Here is a 26453-nt window from a genome sequence, read left to right as displayed (position 1 = left end):
CTCGTTCGAATAGGATTCGAATTGCAGGAAATCAAGCCGATATCACTTCCTCGAAGCACGCGACCGTTTCTGTATCTACACGTCGCTTCAAATAATTTATTAGCACGTTTAATCGGGCAGATACGTTCCAAACTCATCTAAATCTGCACGTGATCAGTGTCATTGTATATATACTATAAATGCATTTGTGAGTTTGTATCATACATTAATTTCCGATGGTTACATTATACCGGAACTTGGAAAATTCTCCTTCGAATACTCTCTTCAATTATCCTCCCACGTGAAAGAGCAACCGCCTTCAGGTATTGCGAGATTCCCATTTTCAGCTCCCGGATATCCCTTCATCAAAAATCCATCATCTCCGCGCGCACTTGACGTACACCATTTATGAGAAACACCGAAGCTCTATAAAATTAAAGCCAAAGGGTGGAAAAGAGGCGGACGTAGCATCTCTCTTAACGCTTTCATGAATCATACTTTTTCTCCATTTTTTCCTGCTTTTTTCTCATTCGTTACTTTTTTTTTCTTGCTTCAAGTTACGAAGCGCGGTATACAAGCTTGTATTTTAAATTAAATACTTACTGAATTTTGTATGTGAAATCACGTATATATTATCGTCTTAATAACCCACTCGCGTTGTATAAGTTACGTCGTTTCATAAAATATGAATATAACGTATACAAAAGTTTTCGAAGCTTTGTTGTGTTAAACAAACGACTCGTCGTGACAGTATTATCATTATTATTACTATTATTATTGAGATGCGGCGGTGAGTAATAAGACTGACATTACAAATAAATGTTTGAAATTAATACGGTGAGCTGGAGGTGACAATTATTCGCGTGTTTTTTCTCATTTGGCGATCTTTTCAATGGTGCAGTTAAAAACTTCCATCGCGGAGTAATCATTAATTACCGAATGCAGTACTTGTCACGTTTTGAAAACTCGCGTATCAGACGTGCGGAGATTTACGTACATTAAATAGCTGCAAGTGTCCGCGTGACAAGTAGATCAACACGATTAAATAGATCAAAGCTGAAGAGAGAGAGAAAAGAGAGAGAAAAAGAAAGCAAGAATTTTCGACGAAGAATAATGATATCAATTCCGTCTGCAGCAGACTCGCGTTTCATTACCCGCACCCGGGGGTTTGAATAATCTTAGGAATCCAAAATATCACCGGAAATGATCCAACACTGCGCTTGATCTATGATTATGCAGAAGAGCCGACTGAATCGGTCCGAGTACATACTTTGGTCTTTGAGGCTCGACAAATGGCATGCAAATGAAGGTTTGCGCAACGTTTACTCACCTGATCATGTCCGCGGTGCTGAACGTCGTTGTCCCATGGGTGCCGAATGATACGGACCATGTATGCTTTAAACTGCGGAATAGTTGATCAGAGATCGTTAACGTGCACCGCGGTGGCATTGATCTGAGCGGTAGAGATTTACCCGATGCAAATTATAATCGTAAATAAAAATTGCACGAGGTCCCATCGACGTTCGGACAGAAAACGACTCCTTTCAATAACCAGATTTTACCGGAGATAAAACTTCGGCTCACCTCCAGGCTTGGTAGTAGTATCAGTAGTAGTAGTAGTAGTAGTAGTGTGACATAGATCGGTAGCGTGTGTACGGATTTTCGCTGATTGCACTTTGCGGAAATAAAAGTTGGCGAGGAAATTTATTCATATCTTGATAACCGAATGGACGCTCTCCGCGGTTTCGTTCACGTCTGTGCGTCGCTGGTAGAGAAAGCTGACGCAGAATTGTAGGTGAAAAAGTTTGAATGTTTCAATACCCTCCTCCGCATTGAATGGTTCGCGCGCGTTTAGGTAAATACCTAAAGCTCCTGATTAAAATATGTAAAAGAAGCATTACTTTCGCGTCTCCTATCCACTCGGAGCCATACCGCCTAGCTCTCGTATATTTATCCCTCTCGACAATGAAGCTTTTAAGTTCCAACGAGTCGCAATAGTGCCGAGTGCAGTGGATAGCAAGGGCCGGGTTTTGTTCTCCCCGGAATGAAAGACCGTCTATAAATCCAGAATCGAAGGCTCCGCCTCCAACCTATCCCCCTTTTGTCTTTCGAAATCATCGAGCAATATTGACCTCGTATAAAGTCTGGTGATAACCGGGCGACGCGACGCTTTCTATCGATTAATCTGTCGTTGACAGAGACTAGTTCTGCATCGGGGCCAGGGGGTTGGGATCGATTGAGCGTATAACGGATTGATCGGGAGTGGCCTTAGGAGGAGCCAGGATTGCATAAGGAAACTTTGCCATGCGGGGAAAAAATGCCCTGGTTTCACAACTTGAATACTGACTTTACTTTCGAACCCTTATAATTGCGAGAAAACGCTCGTTTCTTTCTGATTAAATGCACCGGACTACTCCGCAAGTTGTTTTATCGCCACCCTACGAAGTACATCAAGCAATACTGCTCGCCTCAAACTTATATCGCTTTTCTCTTTTCAGGTCACGAACTCGAACAGTAGTCAAGTTATGCTGAGGAACGTGGATTTCAGACTCTCCGGGAACTTTAGCTGCGAGGTTACGACCGATGCACCATCATTCTCAACGGCCTATGTGACGAAGAATTTGAACGTTGTATGTGAGTAGCCCAGTAAAAGTGATAAACACTTTTCACTATCTTTACCCTCTTTGAGCACACCCATAAATGGGTGGGAAAATTGCAACACCTGCCTTGCTGTAATTTTACAACGCTTAAAATATCGAAGCTTCCGTACTTTGTCCTGAAAGGTTCTGCCCACCTTCTGTCATAAATTAACCGCGCTGAATATTCGCGGATTAGTTTTTACGCAAGTTCGACTTAATCCCTAATCCGTGTTCTGTAATACCGAAGCTGAATTCACGTATTAACGTGCAAAATACGTTTGCAAACTTTCGTAAGCCTCAGCTGCAAGTTTTGACACACCGATATACCCACCGTCTTTGGTCTATAAACAGTTTTGATTCAGCAAAGAGTTTACCTAAGACTAGACAAGTATTGTAGAAATTCAACACTCTCCTTCTCTCTCTTAAATCGCTCATCTTTCTTTGAATATTCGCTTTCTTTGAAAATTCACTGTTTACTGTTACTGTTTACTAGCTCTTTCGCTTTTATGTCGATTACGTTCGTAATATTGTTCAATATCGCTATGGATAAATAAGCATACTGTACTATTCTATTCTATTCTCTTTATTTTACGATTGATTCGAATATAATCAGCTTATATGTGAAAAGTTTTCCTTCGCCTTTATATTATGTACGAAGGTAAAAATCATAATGTCGTGAAATATCGATCGAGCTATTAGAGCCGAGATTGTTTTATCGCTGAACGTGAAGCGCAAAATACTATCTCATCTCAAGGAGGAGGAAGAAGTACGGTTACGGTCCTCATTTCGCGACTGGATAGAGAAAAAGCTCTTCCTCTGCGCGAGTATACTATAGTGTCAACAGGGCTTACCTGTCGGAGAAAAATAATAAAAATCTTGTTTACCTCTGTGAAAATTGTGTTTCAGCTTTACCCCAAGCAATGCCCACGATTGCAACCGGTAGAGACCGTTATGATCCTGGAGATACTCTCGAAGCAAATTGCACTTCACCGCCTTCAAAACCATCCACCCACCTTTCATTCACGCTCAACAACGTGCCGGTGAGTATTTAAAAAAATTTTTTAATGGAGGTAACAATTATTCTCGCTTTGGGCTTTACATCATGGTACGCCATAATTATGAGCTTTACACGATCAGCAAGGGAAAACTTTTATTAAAAGCGAAATAAAATTTCGTAATAAAACAAGCTGGACGCGTTCTGGTTTTTATTGAAAAATTCTCCGATATGACGTTTGAATGGCGCCACTTATAGGTAGACGGATTTTTATTTCTTCCGATTAAAATCAACCGAACCGTGCATCGATGCGACCTTGAAATAGAACGAAACCGTACGAAAAATACGGTTTGATTCTGTGTGGGAAAGCGAAATTTTCGAGAGAACGCGATGCGAGCGATTCGCAGCATATCTTCATCGTTTCCTCGTGACTTCGTGCCAATAAGCTGTCACTTATGGACGATTGGAATAACAAGAACCGGTCGATCGTAAATAACGCTTGTCCAATGACGTATGTACAAAAGCTTCAATTGAACGAGACCAGCAGCATTTCGTTTACAACAATATGTATAGTTTATCGATGCAGTTGAAGTGAGTTAAAAAAAAATATATAGTACATGGAATACAATACTCGAATGGACAAAGAATGTTATATACCTATACAAACATGAATTTACGAGATTATTCGGTCGATCCGGCAGAATTCCGGTTGGAATCAATCAAACTTTTGTCCGAACGAGTGTCAAAAGAACCGTGGAAACATTCTCCCAAATGCTGCTTCGTTTTATTTTCGTTCTCCTACATACTCGTCTGACTTACCATTTTCAAAGCTCTCTAGAAAACATCAAAAGCGCCACAGAGTTGTTTCGACCGAAAGGAAAGAATCCACGTGACCATCACGGACTCGTTCGTTCGATTCATCTCTTCCGTGTGTCTTCCAACGGGTGTGGTGCGGGACTTTGAAATGAAACTCTGAACTTGGACTCCGTCGTTGTTTCACTTGGCCGTTTTACTCCGCTTTCGTGTTCACTTCCGCAGATTTCCCCTTAGTTCAAACTGATTTCAACGGATTTAACAGCAGGTACATAATTAAGATCTTATTCGAGCAAGTCATCTCGGGACGACTTGAACATATACTCAACGGGAGTTTAGAAAATGGAATAAGTTTACTGGATTTCTCCCGGTCCGTCGGTTTGTTCAGAGCAAGTTTGATCGTTGTGCGGAGTCGACCATTCAAGCATCCTTTACCGTGCGCCATGAGCTCCTCGCATATTCCACCTTCAGCAGATACGGAAGTCTTGAAGTCCCCTCTCCTTCCGATATGCCTGACCAGTTCGTTTGCCCGTTCGAACTTTATTAACGAGGCTTTTCACGGTGCGCTATAAATCAATTCATTAGCCATCTGCTGTTATGAACTATATACGGCTATGAATAGACAACCCTGTACTGATTTGAAGCTAGCGGTAAACTGTGCGATTCAAGTTCATTATCCCATTGAAATTTTCGGTTTACGGCGCACGTATGGTTGCACACATGAGAAATTAGGAAACACCATCGATATTTGGCGTACTGCTAAGAAAAATCTGATCGACGAAAAGAGACACGTGAGATGATGTACGCTTTGCATGGCAAGCAAGTCAAACGTCCGATAATATCATCTCGAAGTAACTATGATGAAGCTACGAATCTGCGCTTGAGTTTGTCACATCGCATGAAGGCATAAATTCAGAGACACCCTGCAGTACAAAAATGACCTCTTTTCGCCATTATCCATTTTTTGCCAAAGATTAGGTTGCGGAGACGAAGCCAGTAACGTAAGTGCTATTGCAGCTTATATCTCAACCGACCGTAAATCTACTCGCTTCGCAAATGCATCATCCATTAGTCCGTCCGTCCGTCTCGTGGCAGTTGACAATTAATTTTCGTTAAAAGTCTGAGTATAGTTGATATAGTTGAAAAACTATTGTCAAAGATAGACTCGCTTCGCCAGTATATTATCGACAAAGCGATGCGTCAAAGCCGATAGTCAGATACACAAAGCTCCGCAAGTGTAGAACTGTTTTTTCATAAATATTCATATCTCTTCTTGATCGTTTGTTACGAACGAAACAATAGTGATCGAAATTCCTGAGAACACGCGTGGCCAGGCTTTGTTTCAACAGAACTTTTCACAGAACTTCACTACGGTCTGACAAGCTCCACTCATCCAGGATAGACTCCCCCTCGAAAACATCCCTTGTTTTCAAAGATGAGAGCGCGTCACGACGCTCGCTGAATATATTTGTCGATCCAAAAAGGGAACAAAGAGCAGATAATAATACATGGCACATATTATAGAGGTGAGAGTGAGAGAGATTATTTCTCTTTCATCCGTACGTTGCAGTGGTCACCGTTTCTCTCCTCGGCAACATTACGCTTTACCTTATCCAGACGTATAATTGTACCCTATATCAATTCGTCCAGGCATTGGAAGGTGAATTTCCGATAAATTTTTCACCGAGCACGCGTATTTATGTGCAAATCCTGGCCGATTTCTTTGCTGTGGATTCTTCGCCGGAGTTTTCCAAGTTTTTGCGGCTCTTGGGGTAATGGAGAAGCTAAGCGGGGTCGCTCGTGTTGGACGTAAATCCTTCTTGATCCCCTCGTTAATTTAATATTCCTTATGTCGCATGGCGGGTGTCGGGGCGAGCGATGCAGACTGGCAACATTTGTTTACACGTTAAGCCCGTCACCCACAAACCACCAAGAAACGGGGTGGTGATTTCTCTTTTATTCGCCGAGTGTCTGCACGACGTATCTAACCGAGAGAAGATGGTGTTGTTTGGCGGAAGGCGGAAAGTTGTCGGTCCTACAAGGTTAAATATTTCAGCCGCGTAGCCTCGGGGCCTTTGTGGACTGGCTCAGATGCGCACGTATATTCGATGTAAGGAAGTCGAGAATTTGTTCCCCGGCGGCGTTTCGTGTACATACAGTCTGGTGGAACTGTCCTCGTGGAGGTCGGACGACGAGAATAAAAGGGACCTCGAGTTACGAACCAAATGGGGTTGCCACCAGCACCAATCTAATCCGAAGAAGTAAAGCAAAGAGAAACACCCAATAATTAAGGATTCTCCTAGCAGCACCATGAGTCCGTGATGTCTTCGAGGAGAAGCGGAAGGGACGGTAAGAGAGAGAAAGAGAGAGACGAAGAGGAGGAAACTGAAATTTGACGTCTGCTGCTCGGTATATTTGTGTTAGGCTACGCGCCACCGGCATTCCAGTCTTTCGGGCTAACCACGTCGAGTCTACCCCTTCCGAATTATAAAGTCAGTCGATTATCATCCTCTCCTCCTTCTCCTCCACCTCCACCTTCTCGCCTAGATGCTAATTTTATGCGTAAAGTAAATTTTACCGCGTACCAGATTTCCCCCGATTTCCGGTTCACCGCGAAAGTAATCTGAGCGCCCCTCGGCTAAGTCCCGCTTACGTCATTGTCACATGTAATTTCAAACTCGTTATAAGAACGAGTCTTACAACTTATAAGCTGTAAGCTCTGGCGTTCGTAGATATTTCACTCGAGTTCCTCCGCTATCCTGCATTAGAAATATTTCGTAATACAGTCTATATAAGCTTCTACTTCTATACTATTTGTCTTTGCAACTTTATACTTGAGCCACTTTAATAAGGAAGTCTCACTCCCTCCGGGACGGTGTCTCTTTTTCCTCAGAAATCGGTTTTGGTTCAAATTTCTTTTATTCTCTTCAACATCTTCGGATCTCGCAGAAATTGAATCATTTCCCTTTGACCGCTCTGGACCTCGAGAAACTAAATTTTCTCTTGTGGACCTTCTGTTTGACGAACGGTAACCGGTAAATAGGTAGAAAAAAGCCCGACCTTCAATTTGGGCCTATAAACGTGGATATTGTACACCGAACCTGCATCATCGGGAAAACAATACATACGTCTTAAGCGCTACCAGATTTTATTCAATCATAAAAACCTGTCATCTTCAGACTCGATAAGATTCATCGGTTTGAAGAAAGTCATTTTTCTGTACCATCTTGAAAAAAAAAATTGGTATTAGAAAGCTCTAGTGCTTCCAGGACATAATAGTTGAAACAATTGCTTATGAAAAATGTAAGATATCATTTCAGGATAATAGGATCCAAAATCCGGAATCTTTCGTAGTATGCAATCCAAGTTATGTAACCAATACCTGATTTTGAATGATCAAACATTGAAGTCCATCATACCGATACGTTAACAGTCGTATTAGAACTAGTAGCCAAGGCTGAGATGCTTCATGGAAAGTTACGAGTTGGAAATCTATGTTTGTTCCTGGTGATGATATAAATTCACAGTTGTATTTCCTGCCAAGAGGTGAAGCGAAGAGGCGCCCAGAGCACTGGGAAAACAAACATTTCCGCCTGACAAGGGCTTCTTCTTCTTCTTCTTCTTCTTCTTCTTCTTCTTCTTCTTCTTCTTCTTCTTCTTCCACTTCCACTTCTTGTTCTTGTCGTCATCGTGTCACGTCACCCACACATGATGCCGCAGTGTAAAAGTGATACACACAAGGGCGTCGCCCTCCGGCAGCAGTCAGTTTCACAATTCTCGGGGAGTCCTCGTCACTGCCAGTAACACTACCACGAGGCGTCAACATCTTTATTTCATTACAAGTGCGTACTTGCCCGGTCTTTCCCGCGGAGTATTCGTATTCTCGACGTGTAAGCGTGGCGCGAGGCACAACCTCCACAACTCGGAGAACGGAAGGACCGTCGGAAAGGATGAAAGTGCCTGGAGGAGCGTCAGGAAGAGAAAAGGACAGCTCGAGGGACGAAGGGAAAGGGAGGACGGCCGCCCGTAGTATACCTACCTGACTTGAACACCCTCGTTTGTTTTTCGTGTTATACACATTTTCCTCCATTTGTACCTTTTCCTCCGTCTCTTCCTCCGCACGACATTTGCTCTCGCGGGAGGCCATCGCGTTTCCGCAAACCTGGCTTCCCAGCGTTATAGGTATGATGCCCGCCTGCAGCCCGCGGCACAAAGGATTCCCGAATTCGAATGAAATACATCAAGCCACGGCTGGAAGGACGCTGGGCAAACAAGTGACGGCTGGTTCCGTTTAGATCCACCCTGCACCGGATATACGCCTCATTCCCCTTTGTCAGCGGCGGTCGCGGCTCGGCTTGACCCGTCTTCCGTATTCATGCCCCCTTTCGCAAATACCGACCAATAATCGAACGGGCTTCACAGTCGTAACTTCGCCCTTTCCCATCGGTCACCATGTGCTCCGCAACTCGTATTGTCACCACCCGTGCACCAAACCCCGAGTGTCCCTGTCGCGTCGGCCACCGAATCATCCCTCAGAGGATCCGAACCTTCCTGCAGTGGCGTAGTGGCAGCTATTTCGGCTGGATGTTCAGAGCTATACGAGCTTCTGCTATTCAAACAGCATTTTGAAAGCCCTGAATATAACCTGTCGATTCTCGCCGATGTAGATGGCTTGATAACGGCATTTCACTCACATTTATTGCTTACTTTCGTGCTGCATACCCAACCATAACTCATAAAGGAACCACGTCTTCTGGCGATGCTGAGTACCCAACGATGCTGGCTTTATCTCTGGTTCAAAGAACGTTCGGGCTTGTTGACTTTCACCATTTTATGTATCCCTTTTTTACCCATCTACGATCTTCCCACGTGCTCACGGCACTGTGAATTGGTTTTATGGTGCCGCAATATTTGAGATTTTTAACCACAGTATTACCACGCTTTGATAAAGAGCGTGCACAGCGCGAGTCGTTCAGAGTGAATTACAAGCGAGCACGTGTACTTGGGTGGGTGCTTACCTACATATTTCGTTTCACTCGACACTCAGGTACCGCAGCTGGTGTGTAAATCACGAAATTTAGAGTCATAGAGACGCGAAAAAATATACTCACATATATTATATAGTTCGGATATAAATTCATTCCAGCATACAATTTATGAAAACCATGTCAAAGTGCGAAATTATAATTTACCTTGGTATACCTTCATATATTATACCGTACGTATTTGCGACACCTCGCGATGAAAAATATGCTAACAGATTCGTACTCAACGACAGATTTAGCGTGCAAATTGACTCTCTCAGCCAGTTCTTGCGTTGTGTGGTACAAGTACTTATTATTATATTTTTTTAAGTAACCACCTTGCTTATTCCTGATTATACACTCGGGGATTTTTATCGTTTACCGAAGAAATTTCATCGTGTTTACAAATTTCATTCCATCGCACTCACCGTCCAATCGATCGCAATATTCGTATCTATAATTACATTGTATTATAATCGCATTCATCGTGAGATTCGAAGTATCAACCAGTGGGAGATTAAAGATGGCCCTCAAAACTTCAATACATTGTTGTAGATTCTTGCAGATAAACGAAAAACGCGGCTCCAACCCTGCGGCGTTTCGACCTTTCGCCAAACAGCTCGTGACCAACGGCGAAAGATATATTATAGGCCATCGCGATATTTTACGGGTCGTTTTTGTTGCTTATTTTCACGTCGCTAAGGAATTTGTCGACTGGCGCGACATTACGGCGATAATTATCCCGAGTAATTGAGAGGGAATCGCAAAGTTAAGGGGGTGAATAATGAAAGCCGCAATTTCAACGAAAACTGAATAACTTTTCCAAGACGTTTCCGAGAATAATAATATATATTTCACCTCAATGAAAGTTCAGAGGTAGGTATATCTAGGCTCTTAATCCAGATACTAGATTAACGGTACGTAAGGAACGGTAAATTACTGTTTCAGTACCCATAAAAGCTTCATTTCTACAGAGTGAATAAATTATATTATCCGATCTTAAAATCTGGGGTGCGATTATCGAGGTGCTTAAGTAGTAAAGCGAATAGCTCGAGTAGAGTTGGTCATCGCGATTTCAAGAGGCAGCGGCTATCTATCAACTTTTGCACGTATATGCGCGGATTGGAAGAATTTGCGAATAAAACGTACGCTGAATACTCGAATATAATTAATACGCAGGCCTGGACAAAGCTCGGTGAGGCGTTGTCTGAAATCAGGTGTATCCACTTCAATTTAGCACGACGAGAAGTTGCCAGTTCCCGGCGAAATTGCCACGTTACAAGTTGGCAATACTCTTGGTACCAATTATCCCGCCCCTTGACGGGAGAACTTGACTTTGTACGCGTCGTTGTTGGTAATAGAAGCGTGAATAGGAACAACTATTCCACCACAACATTGGACAACGTACGTACAAAGAATAAAGAACAGTCTTTCACCGCAGCTTAAGTACGGAACTTCTCGAGAAATTACCTACTTCTCTACCCGCTGAACAGATCCGATAGTCTCTCCGCCTTGCTGCAGTCGGAAAACAACTTATTGTCAACGCGTCAGCGATTCTGAAATGTATGCCTGTAATTTCCCCCTTGAAAAGAAGCTGGTACAAATTCAGGGCACGAGTCGAGAATCCATGTATAAGTTGAATTGTTATTTTTAATGAGGAATTATTGGATAATAATGACTCATTCATGAAATCGATCCTCGAACGAAATTATTGGAACTCGTAGGTAAATCCAGAGTTTTTTCCACGTTGTTCAAACATCTAAAGGCTAGATAATGGCCCGTAGGTAATACGTGTACTGGAATAACTAAAGGACCGTACAAAGAAGTGAAAATATAGGTTAATGGAGGATTGAGGGACATCCGTTTGAAAATCCTCCAGAAGGCTTGAAGGCTCGATATGAATTTAACTAAGATAGTGTGATTTTGATTTTCACGTAAACATATCTAAGAAAGAAAAACAAATTCATTAAAATGAAATTCACAGCACGTTAAGTAATCTTGGATGAATCGTGTAATAATTGCGGACGTCTGCAACGGAAGGGAAAAAATGGTCGAAAGGCTTCGCCTCGCGCAAGCCCTCAACGCAAACGAAGCTAGATCGAATTCCGGGAGATCAAAGAGGTGACTCGGAAGGGCTTGAAAAGCGCTGCCTGATTCTCAGATTCGATTAAACAAGCTTCCATATGTCATTAGCAGTACTAGTTCGGGGAAACGTAACGGAAATCCCTTAGTTTGTTGGACTTACGGAGTACCTAGAATTATTTCAGTGCGTGCAAGTGCAGGAGATCCGGAATACCATCCGAGCCGAGGTCTCGTTGTTTTAGGAAAATATACAAACTCTCGTCGTCCGTATCACGAATGCATCGCCGCTCGGATATAACCGTTCGAAGTAGGTACACCTACCATCTACCCATCCTGAATCTACTCACGCCCTGAATGCATTCGCCCGGTGCAGTGGCTGCACTCGGAGGTATTTAAAAACCACGAATACAAATTGATACTAAGCGTGGAAAGCGACGAGGAGAACGAGGGTTTCCTAGCCGCGTGTGTAAATATTAATAATGAATTAGCCGGTCTGTGTGTGCACAGATGAAGCCGTACATCTCCATCCCGGAGAGATTTATTCTCCTCTCAAACGGCGCGGAAAGGGTTGACTGAGCTTTTCACATGACGTAAATCGTGCGTGTATATGAGAGCTGAAATTTCGCAGGGCAACAAAAAACGCGGTGGAACGGGGGGTAAAATGACGTTGAAAAATACTCATACACGCTTGATAACCGAAAAAAGCGAGATGGTCCTCGGGTGCCGAGCGCGAGAGAGTGAATAGTTCGCCCTTCTTGCCGCCGCGGTGGAGGATTTTTCCACTTTGTAACGTTGATAGTCTTCGCGTGCCACTAACGACTCTGAAGATGATTAATCGCGCGGCCCGATTCAATTTCCCGCGATTCCGTTACACCACCAACTCGAAACCACTTCATTCCCATTCCGGCCGGGCACCGCGGAGGTGCCAATTTGTAATTTTTATACCGAATCACCGGAACGCCATATTTCAAGATACATTCGACGCGTGTAGGAGTGCGTGCGTGTGCATCCAGCGTGTATTAATCTTCATTAGGCCCGCAACGCGTTACGCCGATCCATTTTACGACCCCCAAAGTGGCAAAACAATGCTTATTGATAGCCAACAGAGCGTGGAATTTATGAACACTGCCAAAACGATTACCTGCCTCTCTCCCGGACGACTTGACGCGAGATCGACGCAGAGGTTTTGGTATCGGCCGGGGATACGCATCCCTCGCCCCCCCCCCCCCCCCCGTCCTACCTTTTTATCCATCCAACACCCTCGACTCCTCCGCCATATACCTTACACCTTACACCTTCGCCTGCTGGAGCGCTGAAACTTATCCACCGCCTGTTCCTCTTCCCTCGGCGGATAGGTGTTATACCTACCCACCTATATCTACTTACCTACCGCCTTCAGAAATCACCGCGAGGAGAACCGCACGCTATCTCGATCGGAATAAATCTTCTGTAATTCAACCTTAACTGTAACTGATGCGCCTCCTTCGAGTGTTCTCTATTATAATCGAGAGCATATACCCGATTCGTCATTGTTATAGTCAAGATTGAATTAATGCGTTTCTGTACATATTTACATTAATTTATGAGAAGAGCGTTGAGTATTTTTCAATAACAGGCTCCAATTTTTGCATGATTATGAAATTTCCGATACAAATGTGCTCTTGAAACGAATGAAATGAATCCAAAATTAATCACTGCCAATCACTGACGGATCTCATGTGACTGTATTCAAGACATAAAATTTCATGAAAAATGACAGAATAGTTTCTTGCAAAATTTCAGGTCCATAAATAGAGATAAATTTCTCGAGGAGAAGAAAACGTGTAAAAAGAAAGCAACGATGTAAATGTACATTCAGCTTGCATTGATAAAAAATCAAGTCTTGTTTATTCCAGGCGCATCTTCTCGCAAGTTTATGTTTTATAGTAAAAAATTAATCCGATTATCATAATGTGACAAACTCTTGGCTGTTATAGGTATGAATTCACCGAAAGTCATTAATAATTAAGTGAAATGAAGAAAAGCATCGGCAGAAGCAATATAAAAACTAATAAATAATTTCAGCGATGAAAAAGACTCTAGAAAGATTTTTACGTTTTGCAGCACGTGGATTAGATGGTGCGTCAAAGACGTCGTTGTATCCTGGTATCCTATTATGCAGACTCAAAGCAAATACGTGCGTGTTTCTTACGAAAATAACAGCGTCGCGCCTTCCGGCGGTATATTTATTCCAAGCCCCCACCCCCCCAAAAAAACGACACACGTACCGACGACCTGAAGATATACCGAAAAAAAATTGTAAAATTAAAAAAAGAAATATTTTACTAATAAAAATGGTTAAAAAAAATTCATATTCGCCCACGAGAGAGACTCTGAAAAGGCGTCAATTCGAGGACCTGAATTGAAATTTGAAGTCTATTATAGCGGATGACCCGTTTTCTTCGCCTTAACCTTTCCTTAATTCAAATTATATGTGTTTTCTGTGTACACCTAGCTGTCAATCTGTAACTGTATTACTTTTGTTTGTTGTTGATTTTTTTTTTTTTCATTGCTTTGTAAAAATAGAGCTGCAGAATCTGCGCAACGTAATGACAATAAATTTGTGCTGTAATGCTGGAGGGCTGAATTATTCAACATTACATCGCGATGCGTCGTTCGATCCGTGCAAAGCTCTGAGGGTAGGCAACTCGCGACGACCGTGTAAAAGTAGACGCGAATTCTCTTTCCACAAGGAATAAATCACCCCCCCACCCCCCGTGCTCCATAGACCTGCATCCTCGTAACGTTAGGTGTGCACCAAGCAAGCCACCCTTCACCCTCCACCCTCCATCCACCACCGAGGTTGCTGCAGTACTGAACCCGCAAACAGTGAACCGGGGGACGCATGCAAGCAGCCGCATGTATGATAACGCGGGATATGCAGGATAACGCCGAGGTCTGTTATATTTTAGGATTTGTGCAATCCTGGATTCTCGGTGAGGGGGTGAGAAAATATAAGCGCTGGACGGAGCTTGGCAAGTGCTATAATTTCAGTATAAACTGCACGTTGGCCTACATGGCGGACGCGAGGTCGCGGCGCAAAGCGAAACGGAAGTTAAAATTTCATGGAATATATGATCGGATTGCCTATAAACTAAAGATTCCACCATTCGCGGCTGCGTGCGCCCTCCTCCCTGTCCGCGGTCCGACATACACGACCCACCTACTTTCTGGTGTGCACCTTCATATAAAACGTGGATGTCAATAACAGGAACGCGTCTCTCTACAACGCGCGATATTCCTGCGGCGTAAAATAAACCCGGCGATATTTATCCCGTCTCATCCCCTATAAAAAAGCAGTCCTGCTGCGGAGGCGCGGGCTTTGTTTTACTTCCACGGTTCTCCTCTCCTTCCCTGATAAATATTTCATTCGTATTATCGCACAGCCTTCTGCACGTTTCAGGTTAATGTTTCCACCGCGTTTTACATACGAATATATGCATATAATGTATTATATACTCACGGTTTGATCAAACGCTCGAGCGCTTCGGGCGCGGGAAAGTTACTCTTCTGCGTCGACCACGGCGAATTTTACAACCGTTCGTGCAACCCTTCTGCCGACAATTCTAGCCAAAGCTAGGCTGCTATATGTATATTTATACTGTATTATGGTTAATTCGAACGGCGGGTATTCACCCGCTTTGTAACCCTTGACAACAGTATCAGCATAGACATCCCAATAACGTAAAACACCCTGCTTCCCTGTAACTTCCCTGATTAATCATCTCTTTGAACGCAGTACTACCCGAGACACTCAATTAACGCTAATGCTAATCAACATTAAAGCATCGTTAGTTGATCACTGACTCGAAAGCTCGAAACGAAGTCAATTTAACACTTTGTCTACGGATGTGTTACATTGCGATTTCAATTTAAAAAATTTTCACCCAGATACCAGCCTCGACACAACGATCCCCTTTTCTCTTTATCGATACGCCCGCAGGTAAAAGTGATTTTACGATAAAAATTAGCTGAAATGAATGGCTATTCGTTCGACTGCAGGAAGATGACAGGTTTTGCTCTGAATGAAACAAAATCGATCCTTGTACATAATTGTACCATGTTTAATCACGTTTTTACGCTTTCGATTCAAATCACCGCTAGCACTCTCTCTACCGAAAGGTCGTACATTTTTTATGGAATTTTGAGCCTTTACCATTCATTCGTAATCCCTGCACAGTGAAGTATTTCCAATGCAGAAGGTGAAAGAAGGGCATGAAATTCAAGTTCCAGAATTATAAATTGCACAGCCAGGATCCCGATATTGGCGCGAGAACATATCGGATCAGTATAACAAAAATTATTCAAATTGTGACGCCATATGGCTTGACTGGTTCTCAAGGTGTTGAAGGGACGTTGAATTTCACCGCACCGATTCCCTCATATCGAACTCAAATATGGGTACATAGCACGCGCTACCGCCGATATTATTCTTCGCTTTTCTCATATCACTTTATTTGAATATCGCTCGCGTGACTCTCGTTCTCGATACAATTGTCGGAAGAAACGTTGAGAAATTACATTACTTCACGGGTCGTTTGAGACACACGTATAAAAAACTCCAATACACCGTACTACGGATATTTCCACAACTTTGGATTAATCCGTCTCGATGCTTGCGGAGACTGGAGGAAATTCAGAGCCTCAACTCTGGTGCGAGAAACGAGATCAAGATCAGTTTGTAATTGTAAACCAGCTGGCATAGCGATACGGAACACATCTTAGTCTTCTTATCAGAAATTACTTTCACCTTTCAGTTCGCGAGATACATTACCATACCTTGCGAAATTATTTTATGGGGTGGCTTGTAAAACAGCTGTTACCCACCTCCGGTGCTCGCTCTCTGCTCCCGAGAACATTTGGTATTTATAGGATGTGAACCCATTCAAAATACGTTGAGCACTTCACGCACTCGTGATACACATGCGCGCACACACATACACACACAAAGAGAGAAAGAGGAGAGGAAATGTTAATACCGATGTTGTATGCTCACTTTTTAAACAATGAAAATAAGATTTGATTCCCGTGAAAATCCGAGGATTCATATTCACCGCTGAAGGGTGAGTGCGTGGGTTGTTGTGAATGAAAAATTATGCATTCAGGAGAAGATTATTTAAATTCTAATTATTTGTCAAATTGACGAATCAATTAAAACTTTTAATTATCTTCACGCGTTCGACGTTTTAATCCGACGAGCGAAATTCAATAACGGAAAAGAACGCGTCTGCCTAAATGAGGCGTACATAATTTTGGAAATAATTAAAAAACACATCGTATCTTCCCGTCTCATTTTTCTCGGGATTAAAAATGATTAAGGATAGATAGAGAGTGAGGAGGAGAGCAGAGGATCGGGGAAGGAGGAACGGGATATACATGTAAAAATAGAATAAGAAATGTAAAGTGTGCAATTTGGCGTAAAAGTTTGAGACCGCGAGGGAAGTTGATTCGGTTTTAATAGAGCTTCATTTTTTTTCTTTACTCCTCAGCAGCGTAGCTTTATTCAAATTCGCGTACTTCATATAATTGTCCAGGGCTACTCGCGCATACCATCAGGTATAATGAAGTTTTCATAACAAGATTTGCATATCCTCTGCACCGCACCGCCCGCTAATCTCCACTTTATATTTACTTATCCGGCAGGTCGGTCAAGCCAGCGTGAAGCATCGCAACTTCGACTTGAACTTCGATGGTCGTCAACATCTCGGCACGAGCTCCGGACTTTTAGGGAGCGAGCTAAGCCTGGTCCTCAAACTGCTTCCGTCTCATTATGTCAACGGTCAATTGAACCTGCGATGCTTGGCTGAGATTCCAGCCGTATACAAGTCGATGAGCGAAGTGCAGCTCGGTCCAGGACAACGAGAGCCGATCCCCGAGAGAGGTAAGCACACGATCCGTTATAATTAGCGTGTTACTCACAACTCCGCGATTTTAACACCCCTTCGTTTCATCCCCCGTCTAATTATTATTTGCATTTCTTTTTCACCCTCTACGTTTTAACGCTCAACCTACACTGCAGCTATCCTCGTTTCCAAAATGGCGAACCGTCTGGTGTAAAACATTGAATGAAACATGATATAATTATAACGTAAGGTTTGTTAATACGAGACTGGAGTTTGATCAGTTCAATCTTTTTTTTAATGAAGTCGTGTAATGTTTCTTGACTTTTTATTGTCACAAGAGTCAACGTTCGTTCGTTCATTTGTCTATTCTGTACGTTTTCTACAAACTACTTGCGGAATAAATTTTCTTACAATATTCCTGCTTATTGTTAGTGAGAGATAATTATTCATTGACCATGTTCATGGTTGATTATTTTTATTGTTCAAACTGTAGGCCTGATTTTGTTTCCAAATGTTCTGAGCGCGGAACATCAGGACGGCTATGAAAAGCTCTGCTTCGCGTGACTGATCAAATTCAATCACTTCGCAGACGGGCATAAAGATAATTGAAGTAACTGGAGCGATTTTCCGCTGATGAACTGAACGTGAATAAACGGCTGAGGTACTAGTAACAGGTACAAACTTTTCGAGAACGAGAAAATCCGAACAGAAGCTGAAACACCGTCGAGAGGTGAACTGATACGCGAATAACCTCTTCGGTTGAGCATAATACGCGTATGCGACGTGAATGCCATGCACATGCGGCAGCAGATCATAGATTCGGGCAGAAAAGGAGGCTGTAGCGTCGAGAGTAGAGGGATGAATTAGATAGAGATAAACTCTCTCCGTGGCAAAGACAGGCTCTGGCGCTAATTAACATTCAGAGTTTTTTATACGCGCACCCACTCAATTCCCCGCCTCTCGCTCGGCCTACTGCTTCGTTTATTAACCCGCAGCTTGCAGGCCGTTTGATGTGGTGGTAGGGCTCGAAGTACGCATGTATGGGTACCCATATAATTTCCACACGTGCCACGGGCACGTCAGTGTTGTATATATTCCGCGGAACGTGCCTCTGTGCGTCGCGTAAAACTCTACATACATAGTTATAACTCATCAAAGGAACCCTTACATTGCTGATTTATGCGACAAATTAAAGCGCCAAGTGCGATGACCTGTCCCGCTGAAAATTATCCGCATTATACAATATTACGCATATCATATACGCGTGTTACGTTCCATGTCCGGCGAAATTTCCATTAATTTTTTATCCGATTATGATTTGTGATATTGTACGAAGCAATTAATTCGCCTATATGTTCACGCTGTTGCTGGGTTGTTTAATTTTAGGAATAAAACATGCAACTTACCGGTGCCAAATTAGTCATTTCTTTTTACTCGATACCGTGAAATCTGTATTGAGTAGCATGATTAACGAACTGATGGGAAATACAGGAAACTTTTGTCAATACTCGGTCGCTCATTTTTTTTACGTAATATTAGTTATTTTGTGAAATCAAGATTACAGTTAAAGAACATGATTTGCATCGGAATGCCTTTGTTTCGAATTGTGTATAGAATGGGACTGTCAAGTTTTTTTCGCTTTTGAGCGATATTTCGAGATACATACGTCAACATCAAAATGGTCCAGGGCACCTCCCTAAGTTAGTCAAGACTTCAAATTCAAATATATTCGCTTTCAAATCGCGAAGCAACATCCGCCGATGCGTACCTACCTATAAGACACATATACGTGTGTATGCCGAACCGAAATAAGACATTTGTCGCGTCTTTAGTGATCTGTACTGTTGAAGATGCAGGGCATAGTTTGAATATAGTTTCAGCGCTAAGAACCAGAGGGCAGGAGGGTGCCGCTTACGCCCGAGAGCCGCGAGGGTGCGGTTTTGCGCAGATAAGTTTTGGCAGTGAGCGAGTGCGGACGAGCGCGTATTGGCGCGTGTTTCATAACTTGTCGTACACTCGATCAGGTCTCTATATTGGGTCCACTCTCTATTATGGTGTTCCATGTATCAGGGTGCATTAGCACAAGGGGCTCGACTCTTAGAGCCACTAGCCAATTGTTCGACTAGCTGATCAAGCTAGTCAGGGTGCATCAGCTGGACGAGTCACATGATCTCAGGATCACCTCCGGGGTACACCCCTAATGCGACCTTGTGTTCACATCCTGCAACATTATGGAGGCCCTGAGGTGTCGGGGGCTGGGCTGCAGGCTTAGGTGGGGTGTACTTTCCATAATACTATACAGATTGATCAAGGTCTCGTTCCCTCGAGGCGTTGTTTCTCTTACTATTAAGTCCGTCCCTCCCACGTAATTGAACTAAAGTAGAAGAGCTTTCTTAGATAGCGATTATTGAGGTAGAAAGTAAGATTAAGCTCAGGTGGTCCACACCTCGATGTATGCATGACTAACGTACTTTCTGTTCAATAAGCAAGTTATAGTTCACTACATAACCCGCGAAATATCTGTATTCTTATTTGAAACCCTGTCCATTCGATCCTCCTCGAATTCTCAAACTTCGAGGTATAATTCAATAAAACAAATTATTTGAAGATCCTTCTACTTGTTGAATCACGCCGAGGCATGTACTTGTAAAGCGTAACACGATTCCCATCGAACTCCTTGCGGGATATGCGAATGATAAGCATGCGATGCTGCAAGCACAGGGTCCAAGAGTCTGGACCGGTGAGTGTTTTGTTGACTGACTGCCGATGAGTTTTGAGGTAGTTCCTGCAGGCTGCAACAGTCCTTGAACGACCCTTCCCTGCTGAGCTTCGGTGCAAAGTTCCCCCTGTACACGGAGCGATAATCCAGGATACTGGTTACCGAAGAGGGTGACGGTGAAAGAGGTCGCTCCTTCCCATCGACAAAATCCTCGCCATCACGCACTCCAATTTAATTCGCTTTGCTCGCGGCGCGGGCATGCCGGTCCAGTAACCTTTTCAGCGTTTTCCAAGGCCTCGCAGAAAAGGCCTGATCAGGGAAAAGCTCATTCCGCGATCCCCCTGACGTCGTTACCTCGGCGTAATTCTTAATCTAGTTACGAGAGGAACAATTAGGGTAATGCCTGCGACATGTTTCAAGTCGTTTCCACGCTCTCTCGAGGACTATCTTCCGAGAACTCGAACTACTTGATGTGAGGATTGCAGGCTCAAGCCGCGCACGATTCACCGACTCTACCGCCTCGATCGCGTCTCCGAAATTACTCAAAGTCAACTCAACGAAGCTTCACTTAACCCTTCCGTCCCTTTGACAAAGTCATCAGGTCATGCTTCCTACCGATCGATCGTCTTAATTACTTAATGTCGTGCTTGTCCAGCGAGGTTCAGTCTCCTAACACTAAAATAGACCTGACCTCTCAAGTTGATCACTTACTTCAGGACATTAAAATGATCTAGAGCGTTGCTTGGAAGAACTATTGAGGAGTGTCCTCGTTCGCATTAATCTTACAGCTCCTAATCATAATAGGACGTGACGATTTAACGACGAAGGGAAATCAGGGTAAGCGATAAATTATTCTGTAAGGTCTTAATACAATTGTATAGGTACAGTTTTTTTACCAGTAAAATTTATTCTCAGTAGGTACGTATAACTGACGTGCAGGTAGGTTTGAGTCGTAAGAAATATGTCATTATTCCCGGTTTCAAATAATCGGAATTATATTTCAATCTAACTCTGCAAGTCCATTTGACCCCGGAATGCGCAAATATCATTTTACATTTCTGTACGGGGGAGAGCAAGGCGCTTGTTATAGCCTCGTTGAAATTATTTCCACGGTTCTTTACCTCCCCGACATTCCCACGATCCTGCACTATAATATATATAACGGTAACAAGTATCATCCTGTAATACTTGAATATGTTTATTTATATACCTACCCGAAATCTCTTCAAGGGGACGTGTCGGTGCTGACGAGTCATATTTACCTGGCCACCTTGAACCGCGTTTAAAATACTATTTGATTATTTTTAGTACTAATCACATCACTTGCCACGAAGATGTGAGCGAAGTTAGCCTCGAGCGGATGTTTAGATCAACCCAACTGCACCTTCAAAGTCTTATTCGAGGTCTTATTCATATTCAAACGAAGTTTACGTGATCTTTGAGTGAAATTGTGTCGCTCGGTGGGCGAACAGGAAACGCGGGGGTCGCTGCAGCCACATACCATGTAATCATTTGCATAGCAACTCTGGCGAAATTCCAATTTCCGGTAATTCCTGCAATTGCTGCATGCCTATAACTAACGTACCGCATAGACCGACGTATTATAAGTTCTACACGCATTAATACATTGTATTAGCGTATGGCGTATGTGCAGTATTAGGTGATTTTCTTATACATTTACAAAAATCATTGGCATCGAAATTCCAACACGTCACAACTTTGCTGGATTTCTTTGTACCGCATTCATCTGAAAGAAGATGTCGTCTGCATGCAGCAGGATCCTCGAGAGTCCCGAGTACAAGGCAAAGTTGGAATGCCCTGCATCTGCGTCTGAATACGTTACTCGCGTTCTCTATGCTTTCGAAATGAGAGTGTTGCCGGGTTGAATTGAATCCCCGGCGAAACATGCTCCTCAAAGAAACGCCATCCGTGTGCCCCTTAGTGTGTCGCACGGCTTATATATTGTGGGACGCTTTCGGAAGGACCTGCGAGCGGTTGCTTGTAAGGATCAATTTCGTTTCTTCTCTTTGAACTAATAAAGTGATTAGAACGTGCGCATTAACGCAAACGTACACCGCAAACTCCGCCGCGTCTCCCGGTTTGCGTGTAGCCCGGGTCGCAGGCCCTGATGCCGAGACACCGCATCCTTCTCTCATTCTCTCATTCTCCCCCCCTCTCCCTCACCCTCTTTCGCAAATTGAGCAGAGTAACCTGTCTGGCGAATCCCGGCTAATTGCGTCTTATTCAATAAACACGCGAGCCGGGCCCCGACCATTTAATTGGAAATTCGATTACACGTCAGAAAGTTTAAACAGTCCGTCGGTATCATGTCGTTGTGCGGTTTCCAAGTTAGCTCGTGTTATTCGATGTTAGCGAGGCATTAACGCATTAATGCTTCTCACGACCGGCGCCAATTCCATTTAGTGCAAACCCTGCCATGCCGGTCATGTCCGTTACGTGCCGCTAGACATGCCTATGGTGAAAGGGAATTCACCATGCATTAGCTAGCGCATCGCCTATATACCTGCAGTCGAGCCCCGAACTCCGAATATGGCTGCACTTGTACATTAACGCTTTGTTTCCGCACCCGCAGCCACTGCACCATCTAATCTGGATGTAAACCCATCCCATATTCTTGCAGGGCCTAACTTTGATTATTGTTGATCTGTTGCAGTTACTTCGGAAAATGGTTGTCCCACCGTCGCGACGACGTCACTCGCGGCACTCTGCCTCGGGCTGCTTCATCCGCTGCTGAGATAGTCGCTGTAGATTTCTAATCGTCGCCTAAGCCGCAGTCAGTGCGTCAATTGCCAACGCCGTTGCGTCGGCAAGGCGAAACCGCAGTAACTAGTCAGAGATGGAATGTGTGGGGGGATGGCGATGGGGGAGGGGGGTAAAAAAAATATATATTGTTGAACGATATAAATTTATGTGGTTTTTTATATTGGTTTATATATATATTTAAAGGGTTAAGAGGATATGTGAGATTCGCGTATCAGAAATTTGAAATTTTTGTATGTTCCATTTGTTATTATTGTTAATATGTATGGCAGGTATTGAGTCTCGGTTATTGCGCGAGGCGGCGCTACGTACAACGTATTACGTGTTACGATCGTGGCGTATCGCAGCGCACGCGGCACGTCAAGCCGAATATTTCGAGCGTAAGGTTCAAGGGGGGATCAGGTAAAGTCAAAGGGAATCCAGCCTCGACGGATCGTGGTATAATCAGCGACTTCCATGGCAGGGAAATTTTACCGCCCGACAATTTGGCTCGAAGTACGAAAGTGTCTCCGCGGAAGACGATCACGCGAATTACGACAAGGCCTAATCCGTCGGCAATTAGAATATCCCGCGAACACCCGCTTAATTCGGGATTTAAATGAAACCGCCGAAGGATGTTGCATGTTATTACACATGTAGGTGTAACAGGTATACCTATAGGAAGTTTCATCGGTATCAACGGTCAAAAAAAGTGAATTGAAAGTGCTCTAGTGAAATGATCTTTAGAGAATCAGATAAATAATTTTTTCTATCTCAACAAACGTGACGACAATCCCACGTGCAATTTAATTTCTTCTGTCTCCTGATGTATTTTCCTAACCCCTCTATTTGAACCGAAACGTGAATTCATACATTATTGGTTTTTTTTTTTTTTTTACCATTGACAAGGAGAAAATTTCTCAGAACAGCAACAAAGAAAAGAAAAAAAAAAATTGGAAAAAATTCCACATTGCGACAGGCACAGCTTGGTCATCGAACCGACTGCATTGATATGACCGCCGCGTTAAGTCGTGACTTTTTATTCGCGATATCGGACACGTAAATCTGCCGGCGTGACAACGAGGCGTCGCGGCGTCGCAAAGTTAATAATAGTAATGAATATGGTAATGGTAATCGAGGTGGAGGAAGATTGAGGCAACCGTCAAACGAGTGTACACGGTGTAATATATAATACGACGCGGTGTATGAAACTGATACGAAACGTTCCCTTCAACCGGCAGGAAACCTGCTCCTACGTACACCGGGATGTACGACTTGTGCTCAAGTTTATGCTGCTGCTAGGCACTACATGTGAACAACTATTGCGTAGAGTACCTGCACGTTATACCCGCCCGTAAACCGGAAGCACCTGCACACCTGGAGCAGCAACAGAATGCTCCGCAGTTGGAGTTGAGGGAAACTCAGGTTACCCCTGGTGAATCGCGATATCGTGGACATCCGACGCTGCGCCATGATCCGCAAAAGAAACTCGAGTAAAGGACTCGAGGAATCGAGCTGTTCTCGCTGCATCTTGCCTGCGTGCTCTCATCGTCAGGGCTACACCGTCAAGGGAGGTAGAACCGAGTCGTTTTGTATGCGAATACTACCTGAAGCCGATTTAGGAATACTCGATGGCAGCTCCCTACTGACATGTTTAAATCAAGTGGCGTACCGCAGTGTGCAACTATGTGGACTCGTGACTTCCGCCCGGAATTGCGCGTATCTACCTACCTGCAGCTATCCACTGCGCTATCCGCCTGCCTCCACTTCACCCCGCGTCGGATCGGTCCAATCTATCGTCTCGAGAAAAGGGGCGAGTACTCCAACCCCCGTCATATATATACCTAAATAGCTGTTTACCGCGATACGATCATCGTAAGTCTACTGTAAATTTGACGATCGAACCTTGCGCTCGAAATACTTTATCGGTATATATATAGGATTTAAAGGGTATATTATTGCTCGTAGTTAAGTAACGTATATTATACATACAGGGCATCAATATAAACATGTATACATATAATCTGTGTATTATATAAATATATAAATACGGGCCTTGTCGCACCGTTGAATATATCTATATTATATACATACATACTTATTAACGAATTTTTATTAAACCACGAAACACAAAATCACTGTAATAAGGATTAGTTTCATTCGTCACACGTCGATATAATATATCATACTATACACACATTAAATATGTAAGTGTATATGTATATATACTGATATGTGTATATTTATACGCTTAACCTGCTACACACATGTGTTTGTATACATACATGAAGGTATGTGTATATATTTATATATACATTATGGTGGTTCTTATTTGGGTCATGTCGCAATTTCTTCGCACTTACCCCCCTAAAGTAATCAACATATATAGAAAAAATTTTTGGTAAGCTCCCGGATTTTTCCAATAACTCTAACACGCCAAGCGATCGAATTTTTATATGGAAAAATGCATGTATTTGAATTGTTTTTAAAAAAACTGCTTGTTACTTTTTAAACTATGTAATGTAAAAAAATTTTTATAGTAAATTTGATGCTCTACAAAAAAAATCTCTTGCATAATTTTCGTAAATCTAATACTTATCACCTTATTGGCAAAAAGATGAATACTTTTCTTCGCTGATACCGTTATGAATATTATATTTATAAAAATTTTACGGGAAATCTTTTTTGTAGAGTATTGAACTTCCTGAAAAATAGACACAGGAATTTTTTTTACGAGATATTGTTTTAAAATAATAAACAGTTTTGTTGAAAAAAAATCGAATTCATGCATTTTTCCTTATAAAAATTTGACTGCTTGGCAAGGGATTTTTTCTATATGCATATGTTGATTACTTATGGGGGGTGAAAGTGGAGAGAGAACCACCCTAATATACATAGGTATACGTATAGGGAGAGAAAAGTGAAAGGTCCTCTTGCTCACATGGTTAAAGCTAGCACTACCACGATTGTCGTAAGTAGTTTTTAGTAGCTGTAAGATATAGGTTATTACCGATACACGCATGCTTCCCTGTCAATATTATTAAACTTTGATCGTTAAATTTAGTTAATCCCGTTAACGAATATATTATGTACATACGATATATGGATTAATGTATAGGAGAACTAGATTGCTGTTAATTAACGTACCGTTGAAGAACGCAGAGTCCCAAGTGCTTCAGTCTCTTTCGCTCTGCATTGATCGAATATTTTCTAAAGACACAGACGCGATTTAGTGTGTTGGCTATCAAACAGGAAAAAATCGGTTTCTAATCGTTTTCGACGTTTATTTTACCTGTTTTAATCTTCCTACTTTTACTGTTTCCGTTGATAAAACGAACCGTTCATCGAAACGGTTAGACACGAATAGATTATATGCTGTATAAATATGCAATTTTTGATAATATTATCATATAAATGATGTTTCAAATATGTTAACGCTCTAGTAACATTCAAACAATCAAAATTTTCAACAAATTTATATTTAAAAATTATATATTTATGTATAATAATTTACGACAAGTTTAAAACGGCTTACAATTAGCTTACTTGATTGCGGACATA

At 42.7% G+C, this 26453-nt stretch overlaps 1 protein-coding gene and 1 long non-coding RNA gene across 2 annotated transcripts in view; one reads left to right on the top strand and one right to left on the bottom strand.

Moving 5' to 3' along the window:
* Positions 1–26453, top strand: part of LOC124407728 (myosin-13-like) — a 76094-nt gene that overhangs the window by 24614 nt on the left and 25027 nt on the right. The window contains exons 3-5 of the mRNA XM_046884161.1: positions 2478–2613; positions 3525–3658; positions 17214–17451. Coding sequence (XP_046740117.1) covers positions 2478–2613; positions 3525–3658; positions 17214–17451 — 508 coding nt within the window. The remainder of the gene's footprint in view (positions 1–2477; positions 2614–3524; positions 3659–17213; positions 17452–26453) is intronic.
* Positions 1840–24638, bottom strand: LOC124407729. The gene is made up of 3 exons (XR_006929347.1): positions 24228–24638; positions 17272–17273; positions 1840–1851 (listed from the first exon to the last, which is right to left on the bottom strand). It is a non-coding gene; the product is annotated as an uncharacterized LOC124407729 (long non-coding RNA).

This window comes from Diprion similis, chromosome 6 (genome assembly GCF_021155765.1).
Source record: "Diprion similis isolate iyDipSimi1 chromosome 6, iyDipSimi1.1, whole genome shotgun sequence".
In the NCBI taxonomy this organism is placed as follows: domain Eukaryota; kingdom Metazoa; phylum Arthropoda; class Insecta; order Hymenoptera; family Diprionidae; genus Diprion; species Diprion similis.
The sequence above is the reverse complement of the archived record's forward strand: the minus strand, read 5'-3'. Positions and strand labels throughout refer to the sequence as shown.